The sequence below is a fragment of the Pezoporus wallicus genome, unplaced genomic scaffold (assembly GCF_028554395.1).
Source record: "Pezoporus wallicus isolate ANWC-B61680 ecotype Strahan unplaced genomic scaffold, APGP_CSIRO_Pwel_v1 contig_7553, whole genome shotgun sequence".
NCBI classification, from domain to species: Eukaryota; Metazoa; Chordata; class Aves; order Psittaciformes; family Psittacidae; genus Pezoporus; species Pezoporus wallicus.
Genome location: NW_026635101.1, coordinates 55,967 through 69,060, shown reverse-complemented (window position 1 = coordinate 69,060; position 13,094 = coordinate 55,967). Strand labels below are relative to the sequence as shown.

At 55.9% G+C, this 13,094-nt stretch overlaps 1 protein-coding gene across 1 annotated transcript; it reads left to right on the top strand.

Moving 5' to 3' along the window:
* Positions 1 to 1,155: 1,155 nt before the first annotated feature.
* Positions 1,156 to 11,139, top strand: RRP36 (ribosomal RNA processing 36). Its single transcript, XM_057402847.1, has 12 exons — positions 1,156 to 1,562; positions 2,080 to 2,246; positions 2,343 to 2,479; positions 2,601 to 2,706; positions 2,813 to 3,053; positions 3,269 to 3,378; positions 7,021 to 7,159; positions 8,502 to 8,568; positions 9,368 to 9,472; positions 9,589 to 9,663; positions 9,757 to 9,874; positions 10,112 to 11,139. The coding sequence occupies exons 1-12, from the start codon at positions 1,462 to 1,464 to the stop codon at positions 10,249 to 10,251; spliced, it is 1,506 nt and encodes a 501-aa protein (XP_057258830.1). The 5' UTR covers positions 1,156 to 1,461; the 3' UTR covers positions 10,252 to 11,139.
* The last annotated feature ends 1,955 nt before the right edge of the window (positions 11,140 to 13,094 follow it).

Genomic DNA, 13,094 nt, shown 5'->3' with positions numbered 1-13,094 from the left:
CTATGAGCTGCTGTGAGCCTTGGGGGGGAAAAGAGGAGCTGGGTCCCCCCCAGCATCCTGCCCCAGGGAGGGCGGTGGGCACAGAGGGCTGTGCTGAGTCCCTTCCCGTGACAGTGTCTGCTGGGACAAGGAGATGTGGTTAAAGCCAGGGAAGCGCTCAGGGTGTTCCCTGCCCTGTCAAGTCACAGTGCAGCTGAGAGGAGGTGGTGGCTGTGCGCCAGGAACCGGTGGCAGAGGGCCCAGGCCACGTCCCCTGCTCTGAGGGTGGCAGGGAGCCAGGGTCAGGAGCTGCTCCTCCAGCAGCACAGGGTGGCAGAGGGCACTGCAGGCTGTGGCAGGGGGCCAGTGCAGGTGCAATGGAGCAGCCTGGGGTGGCACGAGAGCAGTGAAAGCCCCATGGCAAGAGAACAGACGCACCACAAGTGTGACAAGAGGTTGTTCTTCATGCACTGGCAGCACCTTGCCGTGGTGGGTGACAAGCAACAAGGGCAGGGCTGGGGCCCTGAATGGAGCCAGGGTGTGCTGAGAGCACACGGGTTACCTGTGAGGGCTGGGTGGGCATCTCCCATGCATAATGCACCAGCTCAACCAGCTACCTCAGCCACAGGCTTTCTCTCAATGCTGGAGGCTTTCTGCCCTTCCCCAGCACTGAAGCACCAAGCTTGCTCTCCTTGTAGGGTGCCAGGCACTGGAAACACCCATGGACTGGGCAGCGTGGCACTGAGCACAGGGGCTCTGTGGGGTGTTCTGGGCTCTGTGTGAATGGCTGTCACTGGGGAAAATCACAATCCTGGGACACTGAATGGAGACAACAGGCTCAGTGCCCCATGGCAGCCGCCTCTAGGGGAGACAGCCTTCGGTGGGGAGGTTTCTCTGTGAAGAAAGGAAGGGGCTCACCAGGGTCCCAGGCACCACTTCAAGGGTTTTCTCAGGTTCAGGGGGGCTGTGGCCCTGACCACCCCCTGCCAGGACTCTGCTGCAGACCTGGGCATGGACGCTGCTCACTGGTCCCTGGTGCGTTTCCTTGTATCGGCTCCCTGTCGCAGCACCAGCTCAGTCATCAGTGGTGCTGGAGGGCTGCTGCTGCACCAGCCACAAGCCCTCAGCTTCTCATGGACCTTCTGCTGGGCCGGCAACAGCAGTGGGGCAGGAGCTGGGCGGATGTGTGCCCCGCTGGGAGATCCCTGCTACCTTCATCAGCACCCCCTCCTGAGAGGCCAGGTTTGCTTTAAAGACCCTGGCTTCCTTTTATTGCTTCCCCTCTCAGATTGCAGCGCCTGCCAGGGCTATTTTTAGCAGGCTGCCTTCTAAAAATAGCCCCGGGCTGTTTGGGTTGCGTCAGGAGAGGTAACCCTGCACACCCCAGGAGGGTACAAAAGAAGGCCGGCAGGGAGCAGCAGGGTCAGCAGGTTCAGACGCAGCCAGAGGCGAAGGAGGGAGCAGCATCCCAGTGCCAGCAGCATGACCATCTTCTGCAGCCACTGCCACAGGCCGCTGCAGGCAGAGATGAGCTGCCTGCCCAGGAGGGGCAAGGAGATGCCCAGGGCCTCCAAGCCATTCAGGTGAGCGAGCGAGCTCCCTCCCGCAGCACTGAGGTGAGGTCTCCTAGCTGGGGAGAGCACAGACCAGCTTCTGCAGTGTCCCATGGGCCTTGCAAGGGGCTAGCACCAGACTAGGACAGCAGGGTTGCTGCTGGTGCATGGGGAGGCAGCGTGGGAGGTTGGAGGGGCAGAGGGATTCCAGATGTGAAGACAGATGTGATGGGCTTGCATTCTGGCACTGGGTGCAGTTTCCATCCTTGGTGGGAGGTCTCTGGGGAGGGCCCAAGCATTCCCAAAGCACATGTCGTTGTCTAACCTGGCCCCTAGCAAGAGGGGCACCAGCAACGGCATCCCCCTGGGCAGCTGTGGGGGGCAGCCTGCTCCCATTGCACCAAAGCAGCTGCCAAGAGTTTGCTGTCCCAGAAACAGCTGCCATGGGCACCAAGCATCTCCATTCACATTCCTGAGCTCACATTTCTCCCCATGGCCGCAATTAGGGAATGCTGTCCCTCTCCCTGCCCAACGGTTGGCTTTGCAGGTCAACCAAGAGTGCCTCCAAGGCTCGCCGGGACCAGATCAACATGGAGCTGCAGGCACTGCGCTCCCTACTGCCCATCTCGGCACGGGAGAAGGAGCGGCTCTCCTACCTCCACACCATGGCCCTGGTGTGCCTCCAGCTGCGGGGGGCTCAGCTTTTCCCCCCAGGTACCCACTGCACCCCACGTGAGCTTCGCTCTGCGTGGGGCACTGCTCCTGCCCCACCACGGCAGCGCTTCACCCTGTGATCCATCCCCCCTGCAGGCTGCGCTGCTCCTGCAGGACCAGCCCTCGGCACGGAGCTGCTCTCCCTGCTCCCGGGGTTCCTGCTGGTGCTCTCTGCCGATGGCAAGCTGGTCTACATCTCAGAGAACGTGGCCCAGGTCCTGGGCCTCTCCATGGTAAGGCCTGCTCACTGCGGTCACTGTCCCCACGTACCTTTCCTGTGTGCCTGTGGCTCCAGCGAGCTGCCCGGCTCACGGCAGCACACACAGACCACAACGGCAGCCCCTCTGTTGTCAGGTGGAGCTGCTTGCCCATGGGGACATGGTCTTTGACATCCTAGACCAGCAAGCCCACGAGGACGTGCGCAAGAAGCTCCTCCTCGCCCAGGAGGAGCCGGGCAGGGGTAAGGGAGGCCTTGGCTGGCATCTCACAGATGCTGCTGCCCTGCTCCAGCCCTTCAGGACTGCCAGGGCCAGCGAGGGAGCCCTGCCCGGTTTGTTTCCCTGCAGAAGTCACGTTTGTGTGTGAGATGCGCACCTCCAAGGCCTTTCAACTGCAGCACAAGGGGAACCGGGCCGTGGTGGTGCGCGGGCGCTTCACGGCCCTGCGCTGGCCGCCCTCCCGCTCCACCACAGCCTTCCTGGCCCTCTGCAGCCCGGTGAGGCGGCTGCCTGCGGACGCTGGCTCCCAGGAGGACCTGTTCCAGAGCACACACAGCCTAGACATGACATTTACCGATGCCACGGAGAGGTGAGGCTGCTCACACCGCAGCCATAGCTGCACGTTTCCCTTCAGCAGCCCTGCGTGTGCGAGGCTCTCTCAGATACTGCCCAAGCCTCTTGCCTCCCTTGTTTGCATCGCTGTAGCCCTGCTGTTTTGTTCTCTCCTCCCATCTTGTCACAGCTGCTCCTTGCTGACATGGTGCAGACCCTGCCCTCAGTCCCCCTTCCCCTTGTCTTCCCCAGTGTCACCTACCACCTGGGCTACCACAGGGAGGAACTGATGGGTCAGTCGTGGTACAGCCTCCTGCACCCTGAGGATGCTGACCTGGCAGCCTCCCAGCACAGGGCCGTGGGTGAGTGTCAGACCTGGGAACACGTGTATTTTCCTGTGGTTACCCCGGAAAAGTGCCTGTCCAGGACAACAGAAACAGAGGGGACTTAGTCCTGCATGCTGTCGCTTCGTGCTCCAAAAAGGATGAACTAGAGAATCACTTACATGCTCCATACACTGCCTATAAGGTCACACGTAGCTTTCAAGCTTGGGAACACAGGTGCCCTGCTTTGCCACAGTGCAGAGAGGAGGAGCAAGCCTGCTTGAGCCCCAGCTAAAAAGGGAGGGCAGGACTGGCACAGACCTGGCTCCACCACCTGTGGCTTCTGTGGCGCTGGGGCCACAGCAGCGGCTGACTGCAGTCCCCACCACGCACCCGCGGGGTCCCCCGGCAGCACTGCCCCTGTGCCCCGTGCCTGGCTCAGGCTAACGCAGCTCCTCGCCCGCAGCGCTCGGGACCGGCGCCGCAGCAGACCCCGCCGTGCTGCGCGTCCTGCGCAGGGACCGCACCTGGGCCTGGCTCCACGTGTCAGCGCGGCGGGACGGCGGGGGCCGCTCCATCACTTGCACCGGCCGCTGCCTCAGGTGAGGGCTCGGGCGGGAGGAGGGCAGCGAGGGGCCGTGCCCCCGGAGCCTCCCCTCACCCCGTGTCCGCTGCAGGGAGGAGGAGGCGGCGTACTTGCGGGCCCGGCAGCACCGCCACACGCCCCGTTCCACGGCCCCGCCGCCTGCCGCCGCCCCGCCGTGCCGGGAGCTCAGCCTGCTGGCCGCTCAGCTCCGCGCCCTGGCCGACAGCCTCTCGCCGCCCGCCGCCGCCGCCGCCGCGGACTGGCCCTGGTTCGAACCCGAGCCGGAGGCCGAGGCCTGGCCCCGGGGCCCGAACGCCGCCGCGCCGGCCTGTCTCCTAGGCAACGGGTTGGAGGGGGCGTGGCCCGCAGCTACGCACGCACACTACGCACCCTGCCTGCGCCAATAAACGCCTTTCCCCACCCGCGTGACTCCGTGTTACTCGCGCACCGTCACTTCCGCTTCCGCGTGTAGCTTCCGCCCGCACCGGGGATGCGGCGGCCGCGGCCCGGCGGGTACGGAGCCGCTGCTGAGCAGCAGCAGCAGCAGCAGCAGCAGCAGCAGCATGAGCATGAGCATGAGCATGAGCATGAGCATGAGCCGCTCGCGGGGCTGGAGGCGGCGGACAGCGACAGCGACGACAGCAGCAGTGACGGCGGAGAGAGCCCTCTGGGGGAGGAGGAGGAGGAGGTGGCGGGGGCCTGCGGGACAGGTGAGGGCCGCCTCGCTCCGGCGGGCCCACCGGGGAGGGCGGCGGTCCCAGCCCCGGACGTGCCGTCACCCCTCAGGGCGCTGAGCACGATGGGGCGGGTTGGGTCTTGGCATCGCCCTGAAGCAGCACATATCGCGGCGTGGCCGCCCGTGCGGTGCAACGAGAATTGCAACGGCGTGGTCCCCTTCCTCCATTCCGGCTCCTTCACTCCAGTGCTGCTTAGTGTGTTTTGGTGGATTTTTGTCCAATCTGGATGAGAGCATAGATGGCACTGAGCTGGCTGGGAGCGCTGATCTGCGGGAGGAGTCTGGACAGGCTGGATCCAATTGGCTGTGGCCAGTAGTGTGAGATTCAACCAGGCTCAGTGATGGGTCACACCAACCCCATGCAGCGCTCCAGGCTTGGGAAGAGTGGCTGGAAAGCTGCTCATGGAAACGGACGTGGGGGTGCAGCTTGAGGCTGTTTTCCCTTGTCCTCTGCCTTGTTCCTTGGGAGCAGAGCCCAGCCACCTCCTGGCTCCATCTTCCTGTCAGATAGCTGTAGAGAGCAGTAAGGTCCTCCCTGAGCCTTCTCTTCTCCAGACTAACCCCCCCCCCCCCCCCAGTTCCCTCAGCCATTCCCCATCATGCTTGTGCTCCAGGCCCTTTACTAGATTAGATATAAGGAAAAAGTCCTTTACTGTAAGGGTGGTGAGGGACTGGAATGGGTTGCTCAAGGAAGTTGTGAATGCTCCATCCCTGGTGGTGTTCAGGGCCAGGTTGAATGGAGTCTTGGGTGACTTAGTTTAGTATGAGGCCCCCCTGCCATTGGAACTGGATGATCTTAAGGTACTTTCCAACCCAAACCATTCTGTGATTGCCATCCTCTGGACCTGCTCCAACACAATGAGGGGCCCAAAACTGAACACAGGATTCAAGGTGTGGCTTCACCAGTGCCCAGTACAGGGGGATGATCACTGCCCTGGCCCTGCTGCCACACTGGTGCTGATACAGGTCAGGATGCTCTTGGCTGCTTCTTGGCTCACGTTCAGCTCCATCAGTCGGCACCCACAGGTCCTTTTTCTCCAGGCAGCTTTCCAGCCACTCTGCCCCAAGCCTGGAGCATTTCTCTGACATCTTGTAAGCCTGTGCTATTTTAAGGGTATTGTTTTGGAATTGCAGCCAAATGGAGTATTGTAGTGAAAGTAACCATGTCTTGTCTGTCTCCGTAGGATGTCAGAATAACTTCCACATCATTCTTCCTTCCCTTTAATGCTTTCTTTGTCCTTTTTGACTGTCCTTGCTCATAGTCTTTCATTTGTATGTGTGGCAATGCTTTGAGTATCCAGTGATACTCAGATATTGCCTTCTATAGTGATTAATTGCTCTGTTACCCCAGTATCTTGTATAATTAGTTTGGATTTGAACAGCAGCACAGTGGCACATGCTTTTGTCTAAATCCTAGAGTCATTTGTTTTCTGGATAGACAGTGTTCCCTTAACCCTTCCCAGAGGACTGATGGGCTTTGACAGAGCAGGGTTCCTGGGTGCTTAGAGAAAGGAAAAAGAAAACATTGCTTGAGGCAGCACGTTGATATCATCCAGTAAATGTACTGAGGATATGAGTAGATTCTGAAGCAGAAAGTCTTGGTGATTGCCAAGATGAGAGTGACTGGGAGGATGAGTCCATGCTCTGAGCCAGTGTGACTGACCTTATGTTGATTCCTGAATTTGGCAGCAGATGTGGGCAGAGCGCTCAGGAAGCTGTGTCACAGGGCAGCACACTGGGTTTGCATGGCAAGGGTTGTAGCAAGGGTGGCTTCTGTGAGAAGATGCCAGAAGCTTCCCTCATGTCCCATTAGTTCAGCCTTGGTCAAGGGCTTTAGCGATGGCAGTAGCATCTCTGTGATAACATTAGAGGGCAGGAGCACCTCTGCTCTTGAGCCAGGCTGAAAGAACTGGGCTGGTTCAGCCTGGAGGAGAGAAGGCTCCAGGGACACCTTAAAGCAGCTTCCAGTGCCTAAAGGGGTTGACAAGAAATCTGGAGAGGGACTTCTGACAAGGGCCTGTAGGGACAGGACAAGGGGGAATGGCTTTAACCTGACAGAGGGGAGATTGAGATGAGACATTAGGAAGAAATTCTTCCCTGTGAGGGTGCTGAGGCCCTGGCACAGGGTGCCCAGAGAAGCTGTGGCTGCCCCATCCCTGGCAGTGTTCAAGGCCAGGCTGGACACAGGGGCTTGGAGCAACCTGGTCTAGTGGAAGGTGTCCTTGCCCATGGCAGGGGTTGGAACTGGATGAGCTTTAAGGTCCCTTCCAACACAAACCAGTCTGGGGTTCTATGAATGAGGGGGTGGGAAGTGCCTTGGGAAGCTGTTCAGTTCAGGTATCTCTTCACTTTCTTCCAGATCTCTCTCACATGTCTTTTGAGGAGCTGCTGCAAATGCAGAATGACTCAAGAACAAGTGTGTGCAAGCAAATGCCCAGGGGGAAGAAAACTGCCAAACCTACCAAAGCTCCAGCGAAGCAGCAGCAAGGCAAAAAGGGGTAAAGAGGTGGCTCTGTCACCAGAAAACTGCCTGTGTGTTCTCTGCACTGCAGAAGTTATACTGGGAGCTCTTTGCTGTGTTTCCATTGCCTTGGAGTTGGTGTAGCTGTCCTTGAATGTGCTACACGATAATGTGTTTCACTATAGTGTTTCATTTGGGAATGCTCTGTTGCTGTTTCAGAGCTCTTAATATCCTGTCCTGTTCAAACCCCCCACCTGTAACTTGATAGCTAAATCAGCACTCAATTCCTTTGCACCCTCTGTGTTAAGGCTCTTTTAACCCATGCATGCTATGCTTGTCTCTGAAGCTGTGTAATAGTACTTTACTTATGTTACTTGGGCCCTACATTGTTACCTGCTGCTTTCTAACCCTGTGGCATTTTCTGCCTGGCTTCTGCTGGCTGGGGAGTTGTAGAGACAGTGACTTGTTCTGGTATTTCATTCCTCTTGATGCTCATATGTGTTGACACCTCCTCACTCCCCCAGCATTCATCATCACAGACTGTTCCCTGTGTTCAACACCACAAAAACTATCAGATTTAGATCTTTTCACGGTGCTCCACAGGCCCTCACTGGTAACAGCTGTAATACCATTACCCTTTGTATGCTCTACTTAGCTGGTTTTCAGTCCTTAGGGTTGTATCTAAGTGATTTGAATAGTTTTCCTCTGTTACACTGGCATTCCCTAACCTATTGATGAATGTTTCTTTTGCTGCAAACAGTTGATTACAATAATAGTTCTGCTCTGTCTTTTACCCAGGTCTGGGGGGCACTTTGAGTGCACAGTGTCTCTCTTTCTGCCACACAGTTTGTATAATCCTGTTTTTATTGAATTCCCCTAATCCTTTAAGTGGTGCATTGCTCTAAATCTCACATGCTGTTTCTCTCATAGTTTTGTTCTGGAAGTGAGCTGCTTAGAAAAAGAGCTTCAGGGAAATGCCCTGGAACTGAGCAGGCTTCAGCTTTGGCCTCTCTATAGCTCTCAGATCAGTGCAGAAATTCCCAACTCTGTTCTCATTTTACAGTGTATTAGTCAGGAGTGGATGAGTTGGTAAGCCAGGAATAGAAGAGGGTTGGTGCATGATGAATGAAAATATGGAGAGGAATACGTGGCCCATTTACTGATGGAGTGGTGGTATAGATCAGTTCTAGATCGTTTGGTTGTAGTAGCCTTGACCAATGCACCTACCTCTCTGTAGGTACGGTGCGCACTGAGTGGAGAGTCTGCTGCTCTGGCACTGTGCACTAATACTCTCATGAGGGTCTGGCTGACCTCCTGACACGTTACCTGCGCCTCATTCTGTCCTCTGCTGCTCTTAAGTACACTTTTCTCTTTTTCAGGCCGTTGGAGATGTCTGCCAAGAAGCCTGTACCTTTTCTGCGCCAGGTCGTCTCTGTCAGAAAGAAGGTGAGTGCTTCTCTCCCCAGCTGGGGAGCTGACTTCCCTCAGTGACGCTGTTAGATGACACGGGCTGTTTCTGGAGGGTCAGGGCTTGGTGAGCACAGGTAGTGCTGGTGTTTCTCTGAGTGCAGGAGCAGCTGCTCTCTGTATAACCTGCTGCCCTGCAGGATGTACAGCTAGAGGAGTAACTTAAATGTTTGAGCCCCAAGTGTATCTAGAAGATGTAATGGCTGCCATCAGTGACAGTTGCACTGAAAGCGGTGGTCATTGTTCAGTACTAATCACCCTGGAAGTTCGTATGTCCACCTAGTCTCTAATCTGAGTATAACATTGATTTATCATTGCTGGATTATATTAATACATTAATTTCCACAGTTAGAGATCTCTTTTTGTGTGGTTTTTTTTGTATGACCTGACCAGGGTAATCTGTGAAAACCTAGATAGGTTTGAATTCCCAAATCCATCACCTTGACAACACACGTTCAGCCAGCTCTTGGTCTGGGAGTTGTAGGTGTTTGGAGGCAGCACTTCAGTTGCTGTTCTTTGAATTGGCTGCTCCTGGGTGGTAGACTTGCATATGGAAATGCCAGTTGCTTGGCAGGTTGGATGCAGGTGTGATTGACTTGGTGAGGGACTGCTGTCCCATTACTGGACTCTGTCTTTGCCATCTGCAGATGTTTTCAGTGGTGCTGCATGATATTGCTAGTACGAAAAAGTCAAGGTCTGATCCATGGAAGGACAGTAAGCAGGCTGTTAATAGGATTATCTTGGCCACAGGTCTTACCTTTGCCTTCCCTGCCTTCAGGTCCACAGAGACCCTCGATTTGATGACCTCTCTGGAGAGTATAAGCCTGAAATATTTATGAAGACTTACAGCTTCCTGGACAGTATCAAGAAGCAGGAGAAAGAGGTGATGCTGTGTGCCTGTCCTTGGCCAGAAGAGCCTTGCTTTGGCAAGGGCAGCTTCTGCCTTTCGCAGTGGAGGTGGCAGCAGGCAGTGATCCAGCTTTCTGCTGTCTTCTTCAGATGATTCAGAAACAGCTGAAAAAATGCCGGAACGTGGAGCAGAAGGAGAAACTCCAGCAGCTCCTGAACCGCATGGTGAGTTCAGTGCAGCATCTCCTCTCCTGTGAGACAATGCACTATGACCTGAGATCTGCCTGGGTGCTGACATCGGTCATCCTTTCTGTGCAGACACAGCAAGAACAGGCACAGAAAAAGCAGCAGAAATTGAGGGAGAGGGAGCTCTCTTGGAAGAGACAACAGAGGGAATTGGCCAAGCAGGGAAAGAAGCCCTTCTTCCTGAAGAAATGTAAGTACTCAGCATGAACGTGCTCCAGGAAGACCTATTACTACTGACAGGAATCCCAGCACTGGAACTGAGCTGACTATAATACTCCACAGAGCTGTGGAGAGATTGTTCTAGTGCTGGTATTCAAGTGACAAGTCAGGCCTGGAGCCAGGGAGGGAGAGGTGAGGAAGGGCTGGTCTGTAGAGGTGATCCAGGCTTCATTTTGAAGTTTTTAACCTTGCTCCCTCTTCTTTACAGCTGAGATGAAGAAACTGGAGCTAGCTGATAAGTATGCAGAGTTGAAGAGGAGTGGGAAGCTGGAAAGCTTCCTGAACAAGAAGAGGAAGAGGAATGCCATCAAAGACAAGCGCCGCCTGCCCTCGCAGAAGAGCTTGTGACTGCTGGACAGACATGCTCTTGTCTGGCACTGGGACTCGCTCTGTCTGGGCCAGGCCCTTTTCCTGGTATCTGTCTGTCACTGTACAGTGCTGACGTAGGGCAGCAGAGTCTGAACTAAAGAAAATAATGCTTTTTGTAGCTGAAACGTCCTCTTTGCTGTGGTTTACACCACACCTGGGTGGTGACAAGTCTGTCATGCAGGTGCACTTGTCACTGAGAGCTGTCCCTGTCCATGCACCTGCCCATCTCTTCCTGTAGCTGTGAGAGCACAAGCCCTCCCCTGCATTGCTGCCTCTACTCCAGCTGTTACTATTCACCACCTGAGGTGGGAATAGGAAGCCTCTCAGCCTCTCTTGGGCAGAGAGGCTCTAGTTCAGAGCAGGGCTAGCACTGGCTTCAGAGCAGGTTGCCCAGGGCTTTTTCAGTTGGCTCTGGGAAAATCCAAGGACAGATGCAACCACCTCTCTTGGCCTCTGCTCCACTGCTTTGGCTTCTCAAGATGCAAACTCCTTTTAATCCTGATCTAGGAAGCCTGCCTGGTTTTAGCCCCTACGTATTGTCTTGTTCTCAGGGAAGTGCCTATCCCCATCTTCTCTTGTCATAGGTCTGGGGTGTGAGAAGAAAAGGGGTCTGTTAGGTCTCCCCAAAGCCTCCTCTTCCTGAGTGTGCATAAACCCTGTTGTTCCCTCAGCCTTTCCTTGCAGTGCTCCTGCCTCTGACAACTTTCACATCCTCAGATAGAGTCAGCCCAGAGGACCAGCATCTATCTTCTGGGGGAGCAGCCTGGATGCAGTGTCTGGATGTGGTCTCACAAGTGCAGTGTACGAAGTAAAACGCCTCCGTTTGCCTTTATTCCTGGCAGCAGTGCCAGTACAGACAAAAGTGAACCTCTGGGAGTTAATGCCTCTCTCTCCAACATTATATTTGAGCACCAGCTCTCTTGTTTCTCCTCACTCATTTTCCCCATCTCCTGTAGCTGTGCTGACAAGGAGGTGTGGATGTGACGCAGACAAGCTGACAGGTCAGTGCATGTGCTGGGTGTCTCAGCTGTGCAGGGCACAGTGCCCCTGGGCACAGCTGTGCTGTGGGGAGCCTGGAGAAGGGCCTTGTGATGAGCAAGAGATGGAATGATGAGCAATTCTATCACACCCACCCAAGGGTGCTGCTAAGCATCTGCATTTCCTGTGGGTGCAGCAAGATCTGCTCTGATGATGGGTTTTGGTGCGACTTGGGCAAGGCAGGAGAAATAGGACATACCAGCTTGGCTAGAGACCATATGGGGATCCTCAGCTGCCTTTAACCTGTGTGTGGTTTACTGCTTTGTGCTGTGCTGGCTCCTGCTTCCTCTTCTTGTCTCAGGATGTGGCATGCAGAGCCTGCAGCATCCTTGTGCTTTCAGAGGAGAGTTTGGTGGCAGCACCAAGCCCAAGGCTGTCCTGACTCTTGTGGCATTGGTCTTCTGGTTTCTGCTCTCATGTTTTAATTCAAAGGTGAGCAAACCTCCACCTGTACTTCAGTGCAAGAAGGGAAGAAGACAGGAGCCTGGACAGGCTGGAGGTGGCTCACCCCTGTGTCACAGCTGCCAGGGCCTTGCTGAGGGACCATGTGGGAGCAGCATTCCTGAGTCCATGTGTACCCATCCCTGCTGGTAGGCCCTGCCCAGCTGGGAACAGACCTAGTGCACCCCCAAAGCAGCCCTGCCTTCTCCTCCTGCTCCTCTGGAGCCAAATGCCTCTGTCCTGCAAGGTGGGCTGTCACCCACTTCTGTTCAGCACATTAGTGGTGAGGAGTGAGCCCATGGGCCTGTTTCTGCCTGCCAGCTCCTGGGCCCATAACCTGCAGCAGGGGAAGCCCTGGGGCATTGCCCAGCTCAAGCAGTGCTGTGGTGGCACTGGGGCAGGTGGCAGCAGGTCCAGAGAAGGGAACGGAGCCGGTGCAGGGCCTGGAGCACAAGTGTGATGGGGAACAGCTGAGGGACCTGGGAGGGTTCAGTCTGGAGAAGAGAAGGCTCAGGGGGGACCTTATCGTTCTCTACAACTGCCTGAAAGGAGGATGGAACCAGGAGGGGGCTGGGCTCTGCTCCCAAGGAACAAGGGATGGGACAACAGGAAACAACCTCAAGCTGCACCAGGGGAGGTTTAGGCTGGATATTGGGAACAATTGCTTCTCCAAAGGGCAGTCAGGCATTGGAACAGGCTGCCCAGGGCAGTGATGGAGTCACCGTCCCTGGAAGTGTGCACAAACTGTGTAGGCCATGGGTTAGTGGTGGCCTTGGCAGTGCTGGGGAATGGTTGGACCTGATGATCTGAAGGTCTTCTCCAACCCAGCTGATTCTATGCTTCTAACCTCTCCAGAGCGATTTGTACCGTGAGGAAAGCTGCTCTTTCCTGTGGCCTCCCAGCATAAGGAGTCAGTTGGGTTGTTATACTCATTTCTGATGGTGTCTTGGCCATGTGTCTCTTACCAACCTACCCTGGTGTCCCCCCAGGTGGAATGTGTGGGGACTTGCTCTGGGGGTTCCTGGGGAAAGCAGCCATTGGGCATGGTTGGCATCACTACTGTAACTGCATATGATTGCACAGGCATAATGGCAGCTGATAAAGCTTCTACCCCTACTCCCCAGTGACACCTTGAAAGCCCACCAGACTCACAAGGACCTCTCTTCTCCCAGCTGCTGGTCAAGAGGAATGGCTTCAGACCCAGGTGCCTGGGAGGCTCTCCCCAGGTCCCTGAATGGTGCCCCATTTCCCAGATGTGCTCTGCAGCTGGTCATGCCATCACCTGAGGGACAGGCACCCTCAGAAGCCAGGGGACCTGCCTGCCAGCAGGGACACACACAGGA

Excerpts from the sequence above, each read along its gene's own strand:
- RRP36 (XM_057402847.1), top strand. The coding sequence starts at position 1,462 with ATGACCATCTTCTGCAGCCACTGCCACAGGCCGCTGCAGGCAGAGATG. Across the intron at positions 1,563-2,079 it reads AGGGCCTCCAAGCCATTCAG|GTCAACCAAGAGTGCCTCCA; the intron begins GTGAGCGAGCGA and ends TTGGCTTTGCAG. Across the intron at positions 3,054-3,268 it reads TTTACCGATGCCACGGAGAG|TGTCACCTACCACCTGGGCT; the intron begins GTGAGGCTGCTC and ends TGTCTTCCCCAG.